General features: G+C 47.3%; 1 protein-coding gene across 1 annotated transcript in view; it reads left to right on the top strand.

The window, feature by feature from the left end:
- The window catches only part of UBE2R2 (ubiquitin conjugating enzyme E2 R2), a 249,773-nt gene extending 226,432 nt beyond the window's left edge, over positions 1-23,341 (top strand). Inside the window, exons 4-5 of the mRNA XM_068155303.1 lie at positions 20,844-20,978; positions 22,420-23,341. Coding sequence (XP_068011404.1) covers positions 20,844-20,978; positions 22,420-22,639 — 355 coding nt within the window. The 3' untranslated portion in view covers positions 22,640-23,341. The remainder of the gene's footprint in view (positions 1-20,843; positions 20,979-22,419) is intronic.
- Positions 23,342-26,366: the final 3,025 nt, after the last annotated feature.

Genomic DNA, 26,366 nt, shown 5'->3' with positions numbered 1-26,366 from the left:
AGCACCCCATCAAGTCTCCTCCTGAACACCTCCAATCATGGTGACTCCACCACCTCCTTGGGCAGCCCATTCCAATGGGCAATCACTCTTTCTGTATAGAACTTCTTCCTAACATCCAACCTAAACCTCCCCTGGTGGAGCCTGAGACTGTGTCCTCTTGTTCTGGTACTGGCTGCCTGGGAGAAGAGACCATCATCCGCCTGTCTACAACCTCCCTTCAGGTAGTTGTCAAGAGTGATAAGGTCACCCCTGAGTCTCCTCCTCTGCAGACTAAGCAGCCCCAGCTCCCTCAGTCTTTCCTCATAGGGCTTGTGTTCCAAACCCCTCACCAACTTTGTTGCCCTTCTCTGGACTCGTTCCAGCAAGTCAACATCCTTCCTAAACTGAGGGGCCCAGAACTGGACACAGTATTCAAGGTGTGGCCTAACCAGTGCAGTGTACAGGGGGAGAATGACCTCCCTGCTCCTGCTGGCCACACTGTTCCTGATGCAGGCCAGAATGCCATTGGCCCTCTTGGCTGCCTGGGCACACTGCAGGCTCATGTTCAGCCTACCATCGACCAGTACCCCCAGGTCCCTCTCTGCCTGGCCGCTCTCCAGCCACTCTGACCCCAGCCTGTAGCACTGCATGGGGTTGCTGTGAGGGGTTTGGAACCCAGCGCGTGGCTGAAGAGAGAGGAGGCAGCGCTGAGGAGCTCAGCACTGGGAGTTTGCTTTTGGCTTTGCTTTCGGCTTTTCTTTCCTTGCTTTTCAGGTGGTAAGGGGCTGGTGGCTCGGGACCTCCTGAAGAGGGGAGGAGGGGCAGCGGGTTCGGGTTGCCTACGTGCCTGAGGGCAGTGATGTAGCTGGGGGAGGGGTTGCCACGGAAACCAACCCTGTCACATTCTCACTGACAGGGAAAAAAAAAAAAGAAAAAAGCCAGGGGAAGAGGGTGGTTACTGCAAGATGGTTACTACTAGAGCAAAGGCTAATAGAAGAACAGTGGGCACCCAAACAGAGACCACTCATAACCATGCAGATGTTCAGGTAGGTGGCTGCAGTGAGTGCTGCAACCTGGCACTTCATATGGAGGACGGAAGGAACAACTCCTGTGTTAGGTGTGAGCAGATCAGTGATCTGATGAGCATGGTGGCTGAACTAAAAGAAGAGGTTGAAAGGCTAAGAGCTTGTGGTGGTGAGAGAAGGTCCAGTTCTCAGACCCGGACCTTCAGCTGAAACCACCCCTCGGACAGGTTTAGCCTCTCCTGAGGGAGAAAATATCCAAACAGTTTTACCTAGCAGATTCTTTTCCCTAACAACAGGAACTCTATCACCTTCTACTTTCTGTAGCAGATCTGAGTGTGCAGGTCCAGCTCGGTTCACTGAACCTCTACTATTTACCAGCCAGGTTGCTTGTGCTAAATGTTTTTCCCAGTTTTTCAAAGATCCACCCCCCATGGCTTTAGGAGTGGTCTTCAACAAACCGTTGTAGCGTTCAATCTTCCCTGCAGCTGGTGCATAGTAGGGAATATGGAATATCCACTTAACACCGTGTGCTCTTTGGCCCAGTTCTTGACAAGGTTGTTTTTTAAACAAGTTCCGTTGTCAGACTCAATCCTCTCTGGAGTTCCATGTCTCCACAGGATCTGTCTCTCCAGACCAAGAATGGTGTTGCATGCAGTTGCATGTGGAACTGGATAAGTTTCCAACCACCCAGTGTTCACCTCTACCATAATAAGAACGTATTGCTTGCCAGAACGAGAACGTGGTAGAGTGATGAAGTCAATCTGCCAAGCTTCACCATACTTGTACTTGGACCATCTATCACCATACCACAAGGGCTTAATTCGCTTTGCCTGCTTAATAGCAGCACAAATGTCACAGTCATGGATGACTTGTGTGATAGCATCCATGGAAATGTCTATGGATCCGTCACGAGCCCATTGGTATGTTGCATCTCTGCCTTGATGTCCTGACGAATCGTGAGCCCACCAAGCTAAGATTATCTCACCTCGGTGTTTCCAGTCGAGATCAATATCAGAGTCCATGTCTACTTGAGAAACTCTCGCAGCTGGATCTGCCTGATGGTTGTGTTGCTGTTCCTCAGTAGCTTTGCTACCTTTCATGAAGACTTCTTCAGCAGTTTTAGCCCCAGACGATAATGTCGCCAATGAACTGGATGTGTTCTGGACCACCACCTTTCTCCAGAACATCATGGATTACTGCATGACAGATGCTGGAGCTGTGGATCCAGCCCATTGGCAATCTGTTGAAAGTATACTGGATTCCTCTCCTGGTGAAAGCAAACTGAGGCCTGCATTCCTCTGCTATGGGAATAGAGAAAAATGCATTAGGAATGTCTATGGTAGCATACCATTTGGCCTCTTTGGATTCCAGCTCATACTGGAGTTCCATCATGTCTGGTATTGCTGCACTCATGGGTGGAGTTACTTCATTCAGGGCTCAGTAGTCGACCGTCAGACGCCAGTCTCCATTCTGCTTTCGCAGAGGCCACACTGGACTGTTGAAAGGTGAATGAGTTTTGCTGACGATTTTCTGACTCTCCAACTGACGAATCAGATTCTGAATGGGCAACAAAGAGTCACGGTTGGTTCTGTATTGTCTGTGATGCACAGTCTGAGAAGCAACCGGCAATTTAATGTCTTTTATTTTGTGTTGTCTGACAACTGCAGATTCATCAGAAAGCTCAGGTCTAACAGCCTCAGTTTTTGTCCATCAACTTCCACAGATGCTTCTCCAAAAGCCCATTTGTAACCTTTAGGGTCTGTAATAGTTTGGGGCAAACGTCCTCCCCACCACAGGGCAGAAAAAACGACTCAGACAAAGGGATTGCAAAAGTGATGGAAAGTTTAAATAGAAAAACAATTTAAAAACAAACACCAATGAAAGCTTTACAGAGAACCACAAGCACCGTGACAAAGAAAGAGATCCCAGAACATACCCAAGGACATCCGGTCCCCACATGGGGGTACATCCAAACCCCCCCATGGCTCTTTCCTCCCCCTCCCAACCCAGCCTTGGGCCTGGGCAGGCCCAAGGGAGGCGGCTCACGCCATTTTACCTAGGCTGCAGCTGAGGACGAAAGAGGAAGTGAAGACCCCGCATGGGCATTTTATAGGGGAGCAGGGCATTATGGGAAATGGAATACCTGCCTGTGACCACCCCCTGGGCTGGGCCCACCCGTAGGGACCTCCCAGGTGTGGTCTATGCAGTGGCATCCGGGCCAACACCCAGCCTGAACCACCACAGGGTCTTTGAAACGCCCTTCTCTCAGAAAATCAATTCCCAAAATACAAGGTGCATCAGGTCCAGTCACAACTGTATGCTTCTTCCACTGTTTACCAGTTAAACTTATGTCAACCTCTACCTTAGTTAACTCTTGAGATCCACCAGTGAGTCCCAGAATAGTTATAGGCTCTGATCCCTGATAATTTGATGGTATTATGGTGCACTGAGCTCCTGTGTCAACCAAGGCCCTGTACTTCCAATCCCAATAGATTCTGTTATCTCTGTTACCCCTTTTCTCCCCCTGGCAGGAGGCAGGGCACCCCTAGTTATGTGGAATATGCCCACATGTGCATTGAGCACACTGTCCAGTGTTAGAACTGGAGCCACTGTTGGAGCTTCTAGAGTTGTTCTGGGGAACTGTGGAAGTAACAGCTACCCTTCTGGTCTTGCTACCTAGGGTTCTGCCACTTTGCAGTTCCTTCAGTCTCCTGAAAAGATTAGAAGTGGGTTGGCCATCCCATCTGCTCATGTTCTCACCAAACTGATCACACAGAGTTATTCAAATCGTACCACGTGATTGCCTTAGTGGTCCGCTTTGGTTTGATCTGTTTTGGAATGACCTTCTTGGAGGACGTCTGTTTCTCACAGATGAAACTTGTATCCACCTGGAGGAACAATTGGAATTATCTCTTTGTGTCAATTGGGATATGGTGTTTTTAAATTCATCCTTCAGCTCTTTAATGCAACTCTCAATTTTTCCGGACAGAGTTTCAATGGCTGAAACCAAAGAAACACCTGTCATGCTATCCTCCAATTGTCTCATTTGATCACTGAATTGGCCAACCGTAGGAGGAGCTCCACCATAATTTCTTGACACAATTCTGCTTGCCAGAATGTTTGCATAATTAGAAGGAGCAAGCTTGATGGGCTTTTTAGCAAGACCAGTTCCTACAGGAATGTCATGAGGATTCAGAGTTTCATGTTCACCATAGAGTATCTCTCTAACAGCAAATTCTCTCAGGCACTTAATTCCCTCATCTATGGTAGTCCAGATCTTAGGATTCCATGGAAGATCATCTTGGGAAGGGTGTCTCATGAAAAATGTCAATAAATGCGTATCCACAGATTAGCCTTACTGAGAGTCTTCCCTAGATGTCCATATATTCCATTATCCTTTGAGAGAGTTCCTGGCTGAGCTGCTGACTTGCTGACCATTAGAGCTGTTGCACCTGTATCATAACATCTACCAAGCCAAGCTAGAACTGGCTCCTTATCTGCTCTAATGTAATCCTTCCGGACATTTCGAAGCTCTTCACGGGTTGAAGAACACTCACTAATGTAATCTTCTTCTTCCTCCTTTGCCTTCTCTTCCTCAACTTGTTGTCCCCTGTCAAGGGTTGGAAGGGAAAGGCCGGGCCTTCTCCTCCCCCTGTAAAGTGAATGGAAAAAAAAAAAAAAACTCACAGCTGGATTAGCAAAGGAGTGTGTGATGTATATTTACAAAGCAATTTAGGGAAACACAGGGAAATATATACAGAATTTACAGTATTTACAATATATACAGAAATATACAACAAAGTAACACAGAAATGAGGGTTCCCTCCTCTGCTGAGGGGGGTTCTCCACCCCTGCTCCCCCTTCTCTCCCTCTTTCCCCAAAAGAAGGTTAGAAAGAGAGAAAAAGAGCAAATGTTAAAAATGTTAAAAAGCAGTTAGGCGATTGTGTGTTAGAAAAGGCCTTATCTTATCAGTCAGTCTGGCCGAAAGCCCAGAAAGCTGCAAGCTGCAAGAAGGAGGGGAAGACAGACTGACCAGAAAACTGCTGTACTCCCAGTTCAAAAGGTGCTTCCCCCCAATCTACCAATGAAATTAGTTTAGATCCGTCTTTTGTTTACAAACATCTGACCACAATGTTCCCTTTCTTAAGGGGACAGCCTCAAACAGTCACATCCCCATAATCCTTCTGTCACTCTCCTAAGGATCCTTTTAAGCTGAGAAGCACCACCACTAGCTGCTGCTGTACCAGGGCCTGTATCTCCATCCTGTGATGATCTCAATAACTCAGCTATATCTTTAAGACAAACGTTCTCTTCCTCCTCAGCAGAAGTACCTTGCTGTTCTCCCCCATCAGCTCCTGGATCAGCTTTGCGGTTTCCACTTTTCTGATCTAAAACTGCTACTTGCTTAATTGGAGCTGTGTTTGAATTTACAGCTGCCTTAATAGAAGCTGACAGGTTTGGAGACAGACCAGCTGCTGTGGAGGACACTTCCGGTCCTGCTGAGGAAGAAGGAGGAAATGGCTTTGCCTGTCTAATGGCGGCTGCTGAGGACGTGGGAGTCGCCATGTTAGGAGCTGCCGTTGTCCCTGGCTGCTTGCCAGAATCAGGAACAGCACTGTTCAAAGCAGCCTTTCCGATCGACTTTTTAGCTTTATCTTTAACTGATACAGATTTTCTACTCTCCTCATCACTAGAAGTCTCTGGTGTAGAATTAGAGCTATGCTTCCTTCTTTTTGATCTACACTTAATAACAAAACAGGCCTTAGATACCTTCTACTCCTGGTACAAAGCATATAACAAGTACGCAATCACTATCACCAGCAGCAGATTCACACACATCACATAAATCACCTTTGGATCCCAGCCATCACTTAAAATTACTCTTTCACCTACCGGAATCTTAAACTCCCTTATCTCATTTGGCAGAGTGCTCAGTGTCACATTTCTGTATCTCATAAGCCAAATGAATAGAGAAGCTGAATCTTATATTTAAACCATAAATATAATATATGCATTAAATATTTACCTAAGCGATCAAGAATAAAACCTAAACAATACTTGTAGATTAATACACTAAAAATTGAAAAAAGTAATTGTTTAAAAATCAAAAACACTTTCATATTTGCAACTCCCGACTCGAGCAGACAATAAATGAAGCCAATTATCCACAAGCCCTGAGTTGGGTGGCCAAATAAAATATGTGGTGGTGAGAGAAGGTTCAGTTCTCCCTCCCCCACAAAGAAAGAAACCACGGCTGACTCAGTCGGAGAAGCATGATGAATTAAAGCTGTATTTACAAGCAGGATGAAATGCAGTGGATATATACACAATATATACAGTATTTACAGTATATACAGAAATATACAGCAAAGAAAGTAAAACAGAACAAAACTCCCTCCTCCAGGCAGTGGAGGGTTCCCCCCCTGTACCTCCCTATCTCCCCCCACCTCCCTTTTTGCCCCAAAAAGGGGTAGAGAGAGAGAAAATGGTAATTATTAAGGAGGACATTCTTGTTAGGCTCAAAAGCACATGCAGGGATTAGTTTTCTTATCTCAAGGTCAACAGGTCCCGCCGCTGTTACTCAGAAGCAGACAGGCTGAAAGGACAGAACAGACTGGAACAGAGACAGACTCAAACTGAACTAAAACTTAAAGTTGCATTCTACCAATCTACCAATTAAATTCATTTAGAATATCTGAATGTTTTCAAAATATTCAGCCAGAGTGTTCCAGCAAATGTCCCTTTCTTAGAGGCACAGCATAAAACGGTCACAAAGCTAAAAGAGACAGCGAAAGGAAAAATGACTATTCCCGTAATCTAACCTCTTCAAAACCAGAACAGGGGGGAACTCTTAGTGGAACAGGGAGTTTGAGACCCCCCCATCAGCAAGCCTCTCAACCTCCCTGTAGTAACCCACATGAGCAGGGCCAATGGGAACAAGTCTCTGCCCAACGGAAGAAATGCAAACGAAGAAAGTCTGCTACTTTGAGCAGCACGCTGCCTACAGTGCAATTACAGAATAGGTATGAGGCTCTGCAAGAGGAACAGGTCATTGGTAAGGTCGAGGACTCAAGAAGGTCAGAAGCTGCACCAATGACAGGTTGCCTCAGGCCAGCCATCAAAACTTATCTGGAAAAGAAACCTCGAAGGGTCATCGTTACAGGAGACTCCCTACTGAAGGGAACAGAGGGCCCAATATGCAGACCAGACCCATTTCATAGAGAGATCTGCTGCCTCCCTGGTGCCCAAGTAAAAGACATTGTAGATAAAATTCCCAACCTCATGAGTCCTTCAGACTACTACCCACTTCTAGTCTTTCAGGTGGGCAGTGATGACGCAACAATGAGAGGCTCACAATCAATTAAAAAAGATTTCAGAACCTTAGGGCAACTGCTAAAGGGATCAGGAGCTCAAGTTGTGTTCTCTACTATCCCTCTAATGTCAGCAATGGATGAGGGAACACTGAGGAAGGGCCGACAGGTCAATTCATGGCTCAGGGGCTGGTGCCATTGACAGGGCTTTGGGTTCCACAATCATGGATTGGTTTTCAAGGCACCAGAGCTGAAAACAACTTATGGGACACACTTGTCCCAGAGGGGGATAAGAATCCTGGGGCAGGAATTGGCAGGGCTCATTGATAGGGCTTTAAACTAGATTCGAAGGGGGAAGGGGTTAATAGTCTCCTGCTGGCCAGTGACAAACAGAGGGGCAGCTCACCAGCAGCAGACGGATGGAGAGCTGGTAAGGGCTCTCAACTTGCTGCCCTGAGGCAAGCCACGAATGATGCACCAGGACATTCTGTGGAAACCGAGGGGATTTGGCACAAGAGGAGGACAGGGCCAGCCCACCTGAAGTGCTTCTATGCAAATGCGCGCAGCTTGGGCAACAAACAGGATAAGTTAAGGGCCACTGTGCTGCTGGGATGCCACGACATAGTGGCTGTTACTGAAACTTGGTAGGATTATTCCCATGACTGGAATGTAGGGATAGATGGGTATAAGCTCTTTAGGAAGGATAGGCAGGGAAGGAGAGGAGGAGGTGTTGCCCTCTATGTCAATAGCCAGTTGGAATCAGTGGAGCTCCAACTGGGGAGGGATGATGAGCTGGTTGAGAGTGTATGGGTTAAAATTAAAGGCAGGACAGGGGAAGGGGATATTACTGTGGGGGTCTCCTACAGGCCACCTGACCAGCAGATCCAAGCAGATGAGGCCCTCCACAGGCCAAGAGAAGCGACTTCCAGGTCACAAGCCCTGGTCCCCATGGGTGATTTCAACCACCCGGACATCTGCTGGAGGGACAACACAGCAAGGCACCAGCAATCCAGGATGTTCCTGGACTGCATAGAAGACAACTTCCTCCTCCAAATGGTAGAGGAACCAACAAGAAATGGTGCTGTGCTGGACCTTGGTCTTGCCAACAGGGAAGGGCTGGTAAGCAACGTGAGGCTCAGAGACAGCCTTGGCTGCAGTGACCATGAAGCAGTTGAATTTAATATCCTCAGGGCAATCAGGAGGAAGTATTCCAAGCTTACGACCCTAGACTTTAGGCGTGCAGATTTTGATTGCTTCAGGGGCCTGCTAGCCAAAGTGTCGTGGGACAAAGCCCTGGAGGGAAGAGGGCCCCAGGACAGCTGGTCAGTATTCAAGCATCACCTCCTCTGTGTCCAGGAGCTACGTATACCAACAAAGAGAAAAGCAGGTAAGAATGTGTCTCGGTCCAGAGAGGGAAAGAGACTCAAGTTCTTTTAGAACATTCCCATGTTGTGAAATTAGAGGCACAAACGAGGCCAAAGTATCAACAGCTAGACTATTTATTACATAAATAAAGTGGACATAAGAAGGGGAGAGGGAGAAAATAGAGAGGGAGAGAAGAGGAAAGGAATTATATTACCACACCCCTCATCCCCCCCAAGACAGTTAAAGTCTGTGGAGGAAAGGTGCTGCAGGAGATGTTGGGTCTGTAGAGAAACGGTGCTGAGGCTCTGGTTGGAGAAGAGCTGTGATCCTCTGGGGAGATGTTGGGTTGGTACAGGAACGGTGCTGAGGCTCCTCTGGGCAGCCTGGGTCTGTAGAGAAAGGGTGCTGAGGCTTTGGCTGGAGAAGAGCTGTGGTCCTCTGGGCAGCTTCTTTTCTCCAGAGCAGCATTGTCCCGGCCTTCCCTTCTCAGCGGCATGGTTTGTCTCCTGTGTTTTCCTTCATCTCCTTTTTTCTCCCCGTTTTTCTCCTCTGTTTCTCTCTCCAAACCAGTAGTTGCTCAAGTCTTTTATACAGTTTTTAGTCCTTAGGTATGTATTCAAATATTGTCCCTCAGGAATTCCAGGGGCAGGAAATAATCCTTAGGTTCTGTGTATTGCTGTGTGTTTGGGCAAGATTTTGGATGGAGGGGGGGGAGTCTTCGTCTCCCCCATCTCCATCTAGACAAGCCCCCCCACATTCCTTACACATCAGGAAACAGGTGGTAAAAAACATTGTGTCACCCTGCCCAGGGTACTTGATGGGTGGAGATTATCTTGCCCTAAAGGTGTGATGGCTGGGTCCTTGGGTCCATTGTTGTAGTCCCTTGTTATCACAATGCAATCACAAGCTGATTTGCATCCAGGATTGGTAGACAGGATTCTTTCCACCTTCTTTCCAGTGGCTCTGCTATCAGTTTATCTTTGTTGACTCACACCAAGAGAGACAAACTCTCTCACAGAATGCTAGGAGGCCTGCCTGCATGAGCAAGGAGCTACTGGACACAGTATTAAAAAGAAACTCTACAGGAAGTGGAGGGAAGGACAGCTAGAACAAGGGGTATATAAGTAAGCTGCCTGAGCAGCAAGAGTCCTGGTTAGGAAAGCCAAAGCAGAGTCTGAATTGAATCTAGCCAGGGAGGTTAAAGGGAACACTACAAACTTCTACAGGTATATTAAAGGGAAGAAGAAGACTAGTGTCGAGGGTTGAGGGGAAGGCCTCAGCCTTCTTCCCCCCACAAAGTGAAGGGAAAAAAAAAAAATGAAAGAAAACCACAGCCGGATAAGCAAAGGAATGTGCTATATTCACAAGCAGTTTAGGAAATGCAGGTTATATACACAATTTACAGTATTTACAATATATACACAGAAATATACAGCAAAGTAACACAGGAATGAAACTCCCCTCCCACTAATTGGAGGAGGGTTCTCCCCCTGTACCCCCTTCTCTCCCACTTTTCCCCAGAGAGGGTTAGAAAGAGAAAAAAGGAACAATTGTTAATTAAAAGCACTTATACATTAGAGCAAAAATGTTAGTAAGTTTTTTGCAGGCCTCACGCTTTATCAGTCCAAGGTCAGTCAGGCAGAAAGCCTAGAATCCGCAAGCTGCGAAAGGAGGGGGAAAAAGTGCAAAACTGCGAAAAGTCTCTCCAGGATCAAAACTTAAGGCAGTACTCTACCAATCCACCAATGAAATTAGTTTAAAGTCATAGCCTCAAACAGTCACGACTAGGGAAGGTGTGGGCCCCCTCAGAAAGGAAACTGGTGAAATGGTCACAAGTGATGAGGAAAAGGCTGAGGTTCTCAATAACTTCTTTACCTCAGTCTTCACTGCAAGAGCCTCTAGCCACACTCCTGATGTTATGGAAGACAATGCCAGGGACGGGGAGGAAGAACTGCCCATTGTAAGTGAAGATCAGGTTCGTGATCACCTTAAGAACCTGAAAGTGTTCAAGTCTTTATTTAGAATAAACCTAACCAGGTTGGAAGAGACCTTCAAGATCATTGCATCCAACCCATCAACCAATCCAACCCACCCAAACAGCTAACCCATGGCACCAAGTACCCCATCAAGTCTCCTCCTGAACACCTCCAATGACGGCAACTCCACCACCTCCTTGGGCAGCCCATTCCAATGGGCAATCACTCTTTCTGTATACAACTTCTTCCTAACATCCAACCTGAACCTCCCCTGGTGCAGCCTGAGACTGTGTCCTCTTGTTCTGGTACTGGCTGCCTGGGAGAAGAGACCATCATCCGCCTGTCTACAACATCCCTTCAGGTAGTTGTAGAGGATGCCATTGGCCCTCTTGGCTGCCTGGGCACACTGCAGGCTCATGTTCAGCCTGCCATCGACCAGTACCCCCAGGTCCCTCTCTGCCTGGCTGCTCTCCAGCCACTCTGACCCCAGCCTGTAGCACTGCCTGGGGTTGTTGTGGCCAATGTGCAGAACCCGGCACTTGGATGTGTTAATTCTCATGCTGTTGGATTCTGCCCATCTGTCCAGCCTGTCGAGGTCCCTCTGCACCTGTCGAGGTCTCTCCCATGGGACCTGATGGGATACACCCACGGGTACTGAGAGAACTGGCAGATGAGGTTGCTAAACCGCTCTATACTTCAAAAGTCATGGCAGTCTGGGGAAGTCCCCACAGACTGGAAAAGGGAAAACATTGCCTCCATTTTCAAAAATGGTAAGAAGGAGGAACCAGGGAACTACAAGCCAGTCAGTCTCACCTCTGTGCCCAGAAAGATCATGGAGCAGATCCTCCTGGAGGCGCTACTGGCTCAGAAGAATAGAATAGAATGGAATGGAATGGAATGGAATGGAATGGAATGGAATGGAATAGAATAGAATAGAATAGAATAGAATAGAATAGAATAGAATAGAATAGAATAGAATAGAATAGAATAGAATGACCAGGATGGAAGAGACCTTCAAGATCATCATGTCCATCCTATCATCCACCACCACCCAACCAACTAAACCATGCAACCAAGCACCCTGTCAAGTCTCTTTCTGAACACCTCCAGCGATGATGACTCCACCACCTCGCTGGGCAGGCCATTCCAATGGGCAATCACCCTCTCTGTGTAAAACTTCCTCCTGACTTCCAGCCTAAACCTCCCTTGGCACAGCCTGAGACTGTGTCCTCTTGTTCTGGTACTGGCTGCCTAGGAGAAGAGACCAACCTCTGCCTGCCTACAACCCCCCTTAAGGCAGTTGTCAAGAGTGATAAGGTCACCCCTGAGTCTCCTCTTCTCCAGGCTAAGCAACCGCAGCTCCCTCAGCCTCTCCTCATAGGGCTTGTGTTCCAAGCTCCTCACCAACTTTGTTGCCCTTCTCTGGACACCCTCCAGCAAGTCAACATCCTTCCTAAACTGAGGGGAATAGGAAAGAATAGTGAAGGGGTGATTTGGAACAGTCATCATGGCTTCACCAAGGGCAAATCCTGCCTGACCAACCTAGTGGCAAATGCATAAAATGAATAAGATCTTATGTAGTGTAACAAGAAAAGCAAACACCTTAAATGTCTTATCATGGTGAACATACTAAAACAAGAGAGCACATACAGTACAAGTACATAAGATTTTATGTCACCCCTGGACAGCAAATATATCAACATAGCAGACATACTACAGGGAAAAAAGCATATATAAAACTCCTTTAACAAACCTTAATTAAATCCTCTCATTATCTCAACCCTTTTATCTCCTGCCAAAATAGACTGTCTTGGCCCTGGGAGACCTGGTTGAGGGGTCAGGGGCACAAATAATTTTTTCATCAATACCCTTAACTGCAGGAGGGAATACAGTAAGGAACAGGTCAGCATCTATAGTTAACAAGTGGCTTAGAGGCTGGTGCAGTCAAAAGAATTTTGGTTTTTTTGATATTGGGAAACTTTCTACTGCACCAGGCCAGCTGGCAACAGATAGAGTACATCTGTCCCAGAGAAGGGGAAAGGTCACTGTATATGAGAACGGACTGTCCCCCAAAGGTAAAAAGATCCTGGGAAGGGAATTGGCAGGTCTCATCGACAAGGCTTTAAACTAGTTTTGAAGGGGGAAGGGGCTGAAACTAGTCCCCTCAGGCAAGACTCTGGGGGCGACAAGCTAGAGTCGGAGGTGAAACCAGCAGCCCAGATGAAGTGCATGTACACTAATGCACGAAGCATGGGTAACAAACAGGAGGAGCTGGAAGCCTTGATGCAGCAGGAAAATTATGATGTAGTTGCCATCACAGAGACGTGGTGGGACGACTCACATGACAGGAGCGCTGCAATTGACGGTTACAAGTTCTTCAGGAGATATAGGCAAGGAAGAAGGGGTGGAGGGGTGGCCCTGTACATCAGGAAGGCACTAGATGCCATTGAGATGGAGATTAGGGACGATCAGGTTGAATGCTTGTGGATAAGAATTAGAGGGAAGACCAGCAGGGCAGACACCCTGGTTGGAGTCTGTTATAGACCACCCAACCAGGAGGAAGATGTTGATGAAGCATTCTATAGGCAGCTTAAGGCTGTCTCAAGATCTCCAGACCTTGTTCTCGTGGGCGACTTCAACCTGCCTGACATCTGCTGGGATCTCAACACAGCAGTGAGGAGACAGTCTAGAAGGTTCTTAGAACCTTTGGAGGACAGCTTCTTATCCCAGGTGCTGCAAGAGCCTACCAGGGGCAAGGCTATGCTTGACCTCCTCTTCACCAACAGGGAAGGGCTGGTGGGCGATGTGGTGGTCGGAGGGTGTTTGGGGTCCAGTGACCACGAGATAATTGAATTTTCGGTATTTGGTCAAGCTAAGAGGGGTAGCAAGAAGACCTCCACTCTGGACTTCTGGAGGGCAGACTTCGGGTTACTCAAGGAACTAATTCAGAGGGTTCCTTGGGATAAAGCCCTTAAAAACAAAGGGGTCCAGGAGAGCTGGACCTACTTCAGTGAAGAATTGTTGAAGGCTCAAGGACAGGCTGTGCCAATGTGCCAGAAGATGAGCCACCGGGGAAGACGGCCAGCCTGGATGGTTAATGAACTTTTAATGGAACTGAGGGAAAAGAAGAGGGTGTATCACCTTTGGAAGCGAGGGGAGGCAACCCACGGAATGTTTAAGGATGCTGCTAGGTCTTGTAGGAAGAAAATTAGGGAGGCAAAAGCACACTTGGAGCTTAAACTGGCCTCTACTGTGAAGGACAACAAAAAGTCCTTCTATAAATACATTAATAGCAAGAGGAAGAGAAAGGACAACCTCCACTCCTTGGTGGACACGGAGGGGAACATTGTAACAAAGGATGAGGAAAAGGCAGAGATACTTAACACCTACTTTGCCTCAATTTTTACTAGCACGACAGAACATCTTCCTGACAGCTGGCCTGCAGAGCTGGCAGAAGGAGCCAGGGAGCTGCACAGTTTCCCTATGTTCCATGAGGAGGTGCTTGGAACTCTCCTTAGCGGCTTGGATCCCCACAAGTCCATGGAACCAGGTGGGATTCATCCTAGGGTGCTGAGAGAGCTGGCAGACGAGCTGGCCAAGCCACTCTCCATCATTTTCCAGCAGTCCTGGCTCACTGGAGAGGTCCCAGAAGACTGGAAGCTGGTCAACGTGGTGCCCATCCACAAGAAGGGCTGGTTGGATGAGCCAGGGAATTATAGGCCTGTCAGCCTGACCTCAGTGCCAGACAAGATCACGGAACAGGTCATCCTGAGTGCAATAACACAGCACTTACAGGATGGCCAAGGGATCAGGCCTAGCCAGCATGGATTTAGGAAGGGCAGGTCCTGCCTGACCAACCTGATCTCCTTCTACGATCAGGTGACCCGCCTGGTGGATGTAGGGAGGCCTTTTGATGTAGTCTACCTGGACCTCAGCAAGGCCTTTGACACCATCCCCCAGAGCAAACTCCTGGCCAAGCTGTCAGCCCATGGCTTGGACGAGAGCACACTGCAATGGGTTAGGAACTGGCTGGATGGCCGAGCCCAGAGATTGGTGGTGAATGGTACCACATCCAGCTGGCGGCCAGTCACTAGTGGTGTGCCCCAAGGATCAGTGCTGGGCCCTGTGCTCTTTAACATCTTTATTGATGATCTGGATGAGGGCATTGAGTCCATCATCAGAAAATTTGCTGACGACACCAAGCTGGGGGCAAGAGTTGATCTCTGGAGGGTAGAGAGGCTATGCAGAGGGACCTCGACAGGCTGGACAGGTGGGCATAATCCAACAGCATGAGATTGAACACATCCAAGTGCCGGGTTCTGCACATTGGCCACAACAACCCCATGCAGTGCTACAGGCTGGGGTCAGAGTGGCTGGAGAGCGGCCAGGCAGAGAGGGACCTGGGGGTACTGGTCGATGGTAGGCTGAACATGAGCCTGCAGTGTGCCCAGGCAGCCAAGAGGGCCAATGGCATCCTGGCCTGCATCAGGAACAGTGTGGCCAGCAGGAGCAGGGAGGTCATTCTGCCCCTGTATACTGCACTGGTTAGGCCACACCTCGAGTACTGTGTCCAGTTCTGGGCCCCTCAGTTTAGGAAGGATGTTGACTTGATGGAACGAGTCCAGAGAAGGGCAACGAAGTTGGTGAGGGGTTTGGAACACAAGCCCTATGAGGAAAGACTGAGGGAGCTGGGGTTGCTCAACCTGGAGAAGAGGAGACTCAGGGGTGACCTTACCACTCTCTACAACTACCTGAAGGGAGGTTGTAGACAGGTGGATGATGGTCTCTTCTCCCAGGCAGCCAGTACCAGAACAAGAGGACACAGTCTCAGGCTGCGCCAGGGGAGGTTCAGGTTGGATGTTAGGAAGAAGTTGTATACAGAAAGAGTGATTGCCCGTTGGAATGGGCTGCCCAGGGAAGTGGTGGATTCGCCGTCATTGAAGGTGTTCAGAAGGAGACTTGATGGGGTGCTTGGTGCCATGGGTTAGCTGTTTGGGTGGGTTGGATTGGTTGATGGGTTGGACGCAATGATCTTGAAGGTCTCTTCCAACCTGGTTTGGTTTATTCTAATAAAGGTTTTTTTATTCTAATAAAGGTTAAGATAGCCCTCTTTTCAAGCTACATGTTGGGATGCCAAAAATGGACTTTCCTGTGTTTAGACAGCCCACTCTCAGAATCAAGCCCCCCACCCCACACACAGATGGGAGGGAAAGTAACACAAAAAAACTCTGGGTTGAGATAAGGAGTTTAATGAGACGATGCACTACACACTTTAGTGAAAGCAGAAGTAGAAGCCAGCGATAAAATGGTTCCTCCCACCCAAACACGTAGTAGCCAGCACAGCAGGATAGACCAACAGTCCAAAACTAGAAACCAGAAGCAGCAACTGGAACAGGAAGCCTCTCATGTTACAATCCGAACTTCAAGCGCTCTGATACTTTGCTCCAGCCAGCACTTTGATTTTGAAGCTGGCATGACAGCTGCATGGTACTGAATACACATCGGCAGAATCAACTCAACCTATGACAATAAAGAACAGGTTCACCAAGCAGCTTTCCAACCTTGCATGAATTGGTGTGCGCAAGCTGGTCTAATGCAAGCTTTACTTGTTGCCCCATCACAAGCATGTGCACAGATATGATCGTCATCAGATTAGGTCTTTGAGTTTTATATTGAGTGATCTTCCCTGTGCTGATGGCCACAGTCTGAAGCTCATAAATATCTGCTGTCACTTGAACTATAATCCTATCCTTACCTTAAATTTTGACTTGAAAAAAGTTTCCAATGCATTATCTGAAGAAGTCCACATAATCACAGGTTGGAGAGGACCCTCAAAGGTCACCTTCTCCGACTCCCCTGCAGGGAGCAAGGACATCTCCAACTATATCAGGTTGCTCAGGGCCCCATCAAGTTTGACCTTTAATGTCTCTAGGGATGGGACCTCAACCACATCTCTGAGTAACCTGGTCTAGTATTTCACCACTCTCATTGTAAAGAACTTCTTCCTAATGTCTAATCTAAATCTACCCTGCTCTGGTTTAAAACCATTGCCTTTTGTCCTATCAATACAAGCCCTTCCAGAAAGTCCTTCCCCAGCCTTCCTGCAAGTCCTCTTCAGATATTGAAATGCAGCTATAAGGTCTCCCCAGAGCCTTCTCTTCTCCAGGCTGAACAGCCCCAACTGTCTCAGCCTGTCCTCACAGGAGAGGTGATCCAGCTCTCTGATCATGTTTGTGGCCCTCCTTTGGACCCATTCTCGCAGGTCCACGCCCTCCTTGTGTTGGGGGCTCCAGAGCTGGACACAGTACTCCAGATGAGGTCTTGTCCACTGTTACCTCCAAGTCCTTTTCTGCAGGGTTGGTCTCAATCCCATAATCCCTCAGCCTGTACTGATATCAAGGAGTGCCCTGACCTAGGTGCAGGACCTTGCATTTTGCATTATTTAACCTCATGTGATTCTCCTTAGCCCACTTCTCCTGCCTGTCTAGGTCCCTCTGGATGACATCCTGTCATTCAGTTTTATCATCTGCACCACTCAGCTTGGTATCATTTGCAAACTTGCTGAGGGTGCACTCAATCTCCCTATGACATTGATGAAGATATTGAACAGCACTGGTCCAAATACAGACCCTTGAGGGACACCACTTGTCCCCTGTCTCCATCTGGACATCAAGTTGTTGACCACTACCCTTTGTATGTGATCATCCAACCAGTTCCTTATCCACTGAACAGTCTACCAATCAAATCTGTATCTCTCCAGTTCAGAGAGAAGGATGTTGTGGGGGACCGTATCAAACACTTTACAGAAGTCCAGATAGATGACATCTGTTGGTCTTCCCTTGTCCACTGATGTAGTTACACCATTGTAGAAAGCCACTAGGTTGGTCAGGCAGTACTTGCCTTTGGTGAAGCCATGCTGGCTGTCTCAAATCACCTCCCTGTCCTCCATGTACATAACTTCTAGGAGGATCTGTTCTATGACCTTCACAGAATCACAGAATGTTAGAAGTTGGAAGGGACCTCCAGAGATCATCAAGTTCAACCCCCCTGCCAAAAGCAGGATCACCTAGGGTAGTCCACACAGGAATGCATCCAGGCAAGTTTTGAAAGTCTGCAGAGAAGGAGATTCCAGAACCCCCCTGGACAGCCTGTTCCAGTGCTCCATCACCCTCACTGTAAAGAAGAAAGAAGTTTCTCCTCATGTTGAGGTGAAACCTTCTATGTTCGTTTGCATCCATTATTCCTTGTCTTATTACTGTGCACCACCAAAAAGAGATTGACCCCATCCACTTGACACCCACCCCTCAGATATTTATAGACATTGATCAGATCCCCTCTCAGTCTCTCTTCATAGGGGAGATCATAGAATCATAGAATTGCCAGGGTTGGAAGGGACCTCAAGGATCATCTCGTTCCAACCCTCCTGCCATGGGCAGGGACACCTCACACTAGATCAGGTTGCTCAAAGTCCCATCTAGCCTGGCTTTAAAACCTAACCTTGTGGTTAGAGATGACCTCCACAATGATCTGATCCATCATCTTTCCAGGGATGGAGATGAGGCTGACTGGTCTGTACTTTCCTGGGTCTTCCTTCTTGCCTTTTTTGAAGATTAGAGTGACATTCACTTTCTTTCAGTCATCACGCACCTCTCACATTCTCCATGACTTTTCAAAAATGATGGAGAGAGGCTCAGCAACAGTGTCAGCCAACTCCCTCAGCACACGTGGATGCACCCCATTGGGGCCTATGGATTTCTGTGTTTTCAGTTGATACATGTGATCTCTAACTCAGTCCTGACTGATGAGTGAAGTGTCCTCGTCCCTCCGATTCTGCTCCCTTGCTTCCAGAGACTAGGGTTCCTGAGAGCCAGTGTTAGGAGTAAAGACTGAGGCAAACAAGGCATTCAACAACTCTGCTACCTTTATGTCCTCTGTTACCATATGTCCCATATCATTCAGTAGTGGGCCCACCTTTTCCCTGATCTTCCTTTTGTCATTGATGTATCTGAAAAAGCTCTTCTTGTTTTCTTTCACCTCCCTGGCAAGACATAGTTCCAAGAGAGCCTTGTCCTTTCTTGTTGCATCCCTACATTCTCTGGCAATATTTGTATAATCCTCCCAATTGACCAGACCTTTTTTCCACATATTGTAAACCTCCTTTTTGTTTTTGACTTTTTCTAAGACCATGCTTATCCATGCAGGTCTCCTGCCTCCCTTACTTGATTATTTTTTTTTTTAAGGGAATACATTTTTCTTGACCTTGGAGCTTCCTGAGCACAGAGGTGAGACTGACAGGTCAGTAATTTCCAGGGGCCTCTTTCTGTATCCTTTTTAAAAATGGGTACAACATTTCCCTCCTTCTAGTCACTGCGGACTTCTTCTGACTACCATGACTTTTCAAATGTTATAGAGAGTGGCTTCAGAAATACATCAGCCAATTCCCACAGGATTCTGGGATGCATCTCATCAGATCCCATAGATTTATGTATGTTCCTCAGGTGGTCATGAACCTTATCTTCCCTTACAGTGGGAGGAACTTTACCCTCCCCAGTCCTCGCCTTGTGGTCTATCAACTCAGGAGGGGTATGGAGCAAGCTTACCAGTGAAGACTGAGGCAAAAAAGTTATTGAGTACCTTAGCCTCCTCTTGATCTGTTGACACCAGTTGTCCATTCTCACCCTCAAAAGGGGGTACTCTTTCTTTAACCTTTCTTTGCTGGTTGATGTACCAATAGAAGCCCTTTTTGTTATTCTTCACATCCTTTGCCATGTTCAGCTCCAGCCATGCCTTGGCCTTCCTGACCTCATCCCTACACAACTGGACAGGGTTCCTATACTCCCAGGTTACCTGTCCCTGCTTCCACTGTCTGTGTAGTTCCCTCTTGCTCTTTATTTTCACCACCAGGTCTCTACTCAGCAATGCTGGTCTCTTTGCCCGATTTCTTATACATGGGGATTGAGAGCTCTTGCATTCCAAGGAAAATGTCCTTAAAGATCTGCCAGCTCTGTTTCCTGAAGATCATTTCCCATGGAGTCCTACTGACTAACTCCTTGAAGAGCTCAAAGTTTGCCTTCCTAAAATTCAGTCTCCTGACTATACTCCTTGCCTGTTCCATATCCCTGCAAACTCCACTAGTGCATGATCATTGCAATCCAGGCTACCTCTAGTCTTGACATCATTCATGACCTTGCTTGCATCTGTGACCATCAGGTCCAGTATTGCATTCCCTTGGGTAGGAGTGTCTATTACCTGGCTTAAGAATCACAGAATCACAGAATGTTAGGGATTGGAAGGGATCTCCAGAGATCATAGAGTTCAATCCTCCTGCCAAAGCAGGATCGCCTAGGGCAGGCTGCACAGGAGTGCATCCAGGCAGGTTTTACGTGCTGCAGGAGTCTCCTCAAATGCCTACAGTTTGCCAAGCTACTTTTCCAGCAGACATTGGGGTAGTTGAAGTCCCCCAGTAGGATAAGAGCCTGAGAAAGTGAAGCCTCCTGTAGCTGGAGTAAGAAGGCTTCATCAGTGGGCTCCCCTTGATCAGGCAGCCTGTAGTAGACACCAACCACAAGGTTCCCTTTGTTGCCTTTGTTTCCAGTTCTTACCCATAAGCTTTTGACCTGTTCATGCCAATTCTTCAGGGACAGTTCTTCACACTCTATCCATTTCCTAACAGAGAGCAACACCTTTGCCCTTCCTTCCTCACCTCTCCCTTCTGAACAGCCTGTAGCTATCAATAGCCACATTCTAATCATGGGATTCATCCCACCAAGTTTCAGTGATGGCTATCAGGTCATAGTTTTCTAGCAGCACAGTAGCTTCCAAGTCCTGATTGTTGCCCATGTTGTGTGTGTTCATGTAGAGGCACTTCATCTGAGCTGTTGGCTTAATCACTTTCTTAGCAGAGTGCCCCTTGATTCCCTCGAGGTGTTTCATGGAAGTTTCCTTGCTGGCTTCTACTGCCTCAAGAGCCCCCAGCTCACCTCTGTTGGATTTTGACTGTGCTGCAGTGTCCTCAGCACATTTCTGGTCAACAGGGCCCATACTAGCACCACTTTCCTCTAAATGTTGAGTTGACCGTCTTTTTGTTACAGGCAAGCCTGATTCCTTCTCCCTTCTTGCCAAGTTGTTTGCACCCAAAATTCATGAATGTGTTAGCTCTGACTGATGTTGTGGTTGCCTTTTTCAGGACTATCTTACTGAGTGTAATCTCTTTGCTTAATGAGCCGAACACATTCTCTCCTGCCAATGTGGATGCATCAGTGATGTTCAGGAAATGGAGGGACAGTAAAGGGAAAGACAAGGAGTATGCTGAAATCATAAGGTAAGCTTTGCCATGTGTGATGCTGTGCTACTGTCCTCCTGCTTTGAATCCTATGAAATAGGTTGCTTGCAGAATTTGCTGAAACCAGCTTCTTGCTGTGGTTGTTCCTTTGGAAATTAATTTTATTCCAAGTCCATGCTTCCGGTCCTTCTAGGATTTTCAGCACACCAAAGTGATGAAAACTTTGGAGCAGGAGGACTAGGCTGATATCTTTGAATTGTTCTTTTTTAGACTATTTTGGCATGATGCTCTGCAAAACCTGTTGGCTGCTAGTAAATACCAGTCAAGGTCCCTGCTTGCCTTTGAGTGCTGCTTGCATTGCTTGGGATGCAATTCAAACTGACTGCATCCTAATAATTCTGTGCTTAATGCATTCAGGAATCATAATCTTGTCCCTCCAATTTGAAGGAATATCAGAAGGATTTGGTAAGTGCTCACAAAACTGACTTTTTATTAGCTAGCAGCACTGTTCAGTCTTGACTGTCCTTTGCTGAGAAGTTCATGGTTCATCAAGTGCTGTAGGGAGATGATGAATTTCAGCTAGGGTTGCTGTGGAGTGGTGTCTAGGTAGCTTATACTGCAGTGGGATCACTGTCATGCTTGCCTGGGGCAAGACTACATCTGCATTGACTGCTAGCTGGGCATGCAGGATATACCCCTGGTTGGATCTATGCAGGGTAGTCAGTCAGTGGCCTGAGATGTGTAAAGAGCTTTGCTTGGTGGTTATCTTAATCCCCTCCAGCTCCTTTGGCTTCAGTGGAGCTGAATGTACTCCATGAACAGAATATGGCAGACTGATGAACAGGTGGGTGGGGGTGCTGGGAGACAATACCAGGCCAGCAGCAGTTCACAGCCCGAGTGCTGCTAGGAGGCAGTAGCCAGAGTCTGTCCTGGGGTGATGGGAAACACTTGTTTCCTGCCATCTTCAGGCAGTGCTAGGGTTATGGCTATATTTCAGGGTGCAGCCATGTGCTCAAGCTGCTCTTACTCTACAGTGGGAGCTTAGAGCAGCCAAATGCTTGTAGGAATTGTAGTTTTGAGCATGCTGGTGTAGAGTCAACAGTGGTGGAGGATGGCTATGTATATCTCTGAACCTACCTCAATAAGTCATCTTAGGAAATCTCTGAACATCCATTCTGTAACAAATGTAATGAAAATTGCTCTCCGAGCTCTGGCAGGTCTCTAATGTGGACTCCTGTAGAATTACTAATTTCATATGTTGCTGAGATCATGTGTGCTACAGACACCTTTGGAGCACTCCCAAGCCCACAGCTGCAGAAATAAATATATTTCTAGTGCTTCTTGTGGTTCTTCAATCAACCATCAGCTCCAGCTCAGCTGCCAGGAGGGCTGCTCTGGGGCTGGTTAGGAGTTGGGGAGTTCAGCCATGCTGCTGCCAGCACACAACTATGCTCATGTTGGTATGTCCTCCTCCCTGCAGGAAACAGGTTTTGGCTACAAAAGCTGAGGCAGAGAAGGATGATGTGAAGGTCCCCACTACCCTGGCAGAGTACTGCATCAAAACTAAAGTGCCTTCCAATGACAACAGTTCAGATTTACTTTATGACGACTTGTATGATGACGACATTGATGATGAAGATGAGGAGGAGGAGGATGCCGACTGTTACGATGATGATGATTCTGGCAATGAAGAATCGTGACCTGCTCCCTCTGCCCCTATATTGCCCTGCCAACTCAGGCCAGAAGGGAGCAGCAGTAAACTAGCAGCAGTCCAGCAAAACCATATGTTGGGGATCAAAAAAAACCATATCTCCTGCTGTCTTCTGTTTTATGGATCTGTTTGCTCCTTTTTTATGGACCTCTTAGAGACCCTCCACAGAATGTCTGAATTCTTACTTTCTTAACCCTTTCATCACTATCATTTATATTTAAACAAACAAAACTCCCTTTTCCACTTCTCTATGAAATGCTCACAACAAAACAGGTTTGCTTGTGTTTAGGTTCTTGAATTAAAGAGTCTTGCATTGAGATGTTCAATGTATTTAAAGCTGGAACAAACCCATTGGAAGCTGGATTTTCAGGAGCTCAAGTCCTACATTTTCTGGGAAGAAAAAAGTCCACACAAAGCAAATCATCAAGGTTTAGCTGCTCCATTTACAGTAGTAGTGTTTGTACATTTGTTTAGCCTTGTGGTGGTGGCTTTTCCTTTATAAGGTATGGGGCAGAGAGTATAAAGGTACTGTGTGTTGAGCTTGATGGGATGTTACTGAAAAGTACAGTATTGCTTTTCAGCCTGCTCAGTTAGGAAATAGCTAGCCCCTGGAGCCCCAGAGGACACAATTGACTTTGTCTCTGAAAAAGGCTTGTGATATGAATCCTAAAATAAACACTTAACGTCTATACAGCTGAGCCCTGGGTTGCCTTTTTTTTCCCCAGACTAGGTTGAGGTTGAAAAATTTCAGTTTAGCTGTGCTGCTGAGATTTGTTGCCAGATGCCCCTCTCCTGAGGGAGAACAGATGTGCATCCTGCTGCCCAATGGGCCAGCATTCATCCCAAACTTAGGTTTTGGCAGTGGGAGAGACCAATAGCCTCCTGTTCTAGTGCTCATTAGCAGTCCTCGCTTCCTGCAGCCTAAGTCTGATGCTGGCCTTAGCCTTCTTTCTGTTGCTTAAGTAGGTAATATGTTGGTAAATGAAGCTAGCTGTAGCTCTGTGGGATTGGCAGAAGTCAAAACTGCCTTTGGTGCCTACTTGGGGTGGCCAGGCTGTTCCTGTGCCTGCAGTGACTGCAGTGGAGGTGTGCTGAGCTTTCCTCTGGCTGACTGGAGCATGGGTGAGTGTGTGCAGCACCCCAGGAGAAGGGTACATAGTGCTTTCAGCCTGAAAGAGACCACCAGTGGTAAGGTTTGATGGACTATTTAGCAGTTGGTGCATTGAGCTCAGCCTTGTGCATGTTTTTGAGTGCTCTTGGTAGAGCTTAGGGCCCTCACTTGTGGGCAGAGGGGATCCTGCATGCAGACACTGCAGAACCTTCTTCCTCAATCCCTCAGCACCTTCACCCTGATGCAGTGTGCTGCTCTTGTTCATCTGTGGTCCAGAGGCCTGAATTCAACTTTTGCATGATTCCTTGATAAATAGCTAGCTCTGTTTTCTTGTGCTGAGCCCTGGCACCTCAAAGAGCAGATCTGAGATGGTGGCCCTGTTTGGATGAGACCCTCCATTCCCACAGGTAGAGAAGCAGTTACCCTGATAAGAGCGTCAGGCTTGGGCATTTGTTTATGCCTCCCCTTTGCATCTCTCAGGGGTTTCAGTGGTATGTCACCAGTTGTGATCTCTTGAAGGGCATTTTGGTGGGGGTAAACTTTGTTCTGCAATCAGCTTGGGGGCTGTGGCCTGGGAGTAGGATGAAAGAGAGCAAGCTCAAAGTTTGCTGCCTGGTGGGACACAAGGGGAAGGAAGCCCTTGGGGAGGAAGGCTGGTGGGGCTCTGAAGTGAGCATAGCAAGTGTGTTTTCAGAATGTTGTTTGGCTGGGATTTGCTGTAGCAGGGACAGTCCCTGCTCCTCTGCCACAGGGTGTGCTCATGGTGCATCCCTTTGACCCCTGTAGAGTAAAGGCAGTCCAGGTGGTGATACCTTATTCCCCAGTGCTCCCTGTGATGGTCTTCACTCCTGCTTGTGTGTTACCTCAGGAGGCAGCTGGACCCCTCCTGAGGTGTCCCACATGGGCTCATCCAGAAAGGACTGTCTCAACCTTTAGTACTGTGCCGGGTTGAGGCAGCCCCCTTCCCCACCACTGGCAACAATAAACACTCAGACAAACAGATTGCAAAAGTGATGGAAAGTTTAAATAGAAAGCAGTGAACATTTACAGAACGCCAAAAGCACAGTGACAAAGAAAAATCCCAAAACAGACCCAGAGAGATCCCATCCCCACCTGAGGGTACACCCGAGACCCCCAGGGCTCCTTCTTCCCCCTCCCACTGCTAGGCTAGTCTCAGCTGGCCAGATCTGAGACTGCCCATCCCCCCATGGCCTTGGGCCTAGCCAGGCCCAAAGCCAGGAGACATCTCCCCCAGTTACCGGCTGACGAAGGAGGAAGAGAAGAGAGCGTGCTAGACTGTGCACTGTATCTTATAGTGGTGCAAAGGATTGTGGTAGGAAATACTACATAATTTCCTGTGTCCACCCCTCTGGGCTGGACTTCTGGATACAGGAAATAAACATTGGAGGGGGGCACCCAGCTCAAACTACAAGTACTTTTTGGAGCTGTCAGCAGGGCATCCCTGAATCTAGTGATAGTGATAGGCACCCTCCAGTAATGTGAGGCCAATACCAGTATTGGCAAATGGGCCCCAGGTACCCCTGGCTGCAGGACTAAGTTCAGGGATGCACTGGGACAGGGACAACAACCTCCAGCTTTCAGGGTGGGGGGACGACGACTGTCTATGCTAATGACTTGGTTTCTAATGATATTTGTGGTGGGTTGAAATTTCCCATTTACATTAACTAAGCATGACTAACTCAGCTGGAAGCAAATGGAAGCTGTATTTGCAAGCAAAAACTACACTCTACAATGGAATGTGATGAATATGTACAAAATATACAGTATTTACAATATTATACAGGTATTTACAGTTAGAAAATAGCACAGAAACCCCCATGAACCACCTCTGAGCTCCCCAGAGAGCAGGGAAGCTGCTCCACTGCCCCCCCCCCCCCCCCCCCAAGCCTCTTCCTCCCCCTGCCCTGTAACAGAAGAAAAGAGGAATTCAGAGGAAGGAATGTTAGTTTAAAGAAGCAATGTTAGTGTTCTTATCTCTTCTCAAGGCCAGCCAGAAGTGGTTATTGTCTCCCCAGCAGAACAGCCAGACCAGAAAAGAAGAAAAGAAATGAGAATGGAAGTGAAATGTGAAAAATGTTATGAAACAACTGCACAATGAATTTGTTTAGAATAATCTTTTGTTTTCCTTTTCACACCCAATAGTGAATTATTTATATTTTTCTACTTTTCTGCTTGAAATCTGCAGCTAATTTTAAAGGCACAGCCTAAAACTACCACAATCCATCCCTTCTAAACAATTTCATTGGCTGTTAATACTATCCATCTAATCTAAAACAATATCGACAATGAGTAAGTCAAGTTCATAGTCCATTCTGGCTGTCCTCAAGTGTACATGATTCAGAAATCCAAAAACCAGGAAACAAGAAAGCAGAAAACAGTTTGTCTCTCTGCAGACGAGGCAAAGAAAAGGAAGAGGGACTCTCAGTTGACTCAGGGGTGTCAGGGTTCTTAGTGGTTTTGCACTGAAGATTCCTCATGGATTCTTCCTTTGGGCCCAATATTGTATATGTACAACACTGGATTTAAACTCTGTCAGCTAAAGTTATATTTCATTGTGGAATACACTGAATTTTACCATTCTCCC

This window comes from Melanerpes formicivorus, unplaced genomic scaffold, assembly GCF_026170545.1.
Source record: "Melanerpes formicivorus ecotype bairdi unplaced genomic scaffold, bMelFor1.0.p_v2 SCAF_31, whole genome shotgun sequence".
In the NCBI taxonomy this organism is placed as follows: domain Eukaryota; kingdom Metazoa; phylum Chordata; class Aves; order Piciformes; family Picidae; genus Melanerpes; species Melanerpes formicivorus.
Note: the sequence above shows the minus strand (reverse complement) of the source record. Positions and strands in the feature narration are given on the sequence as shown.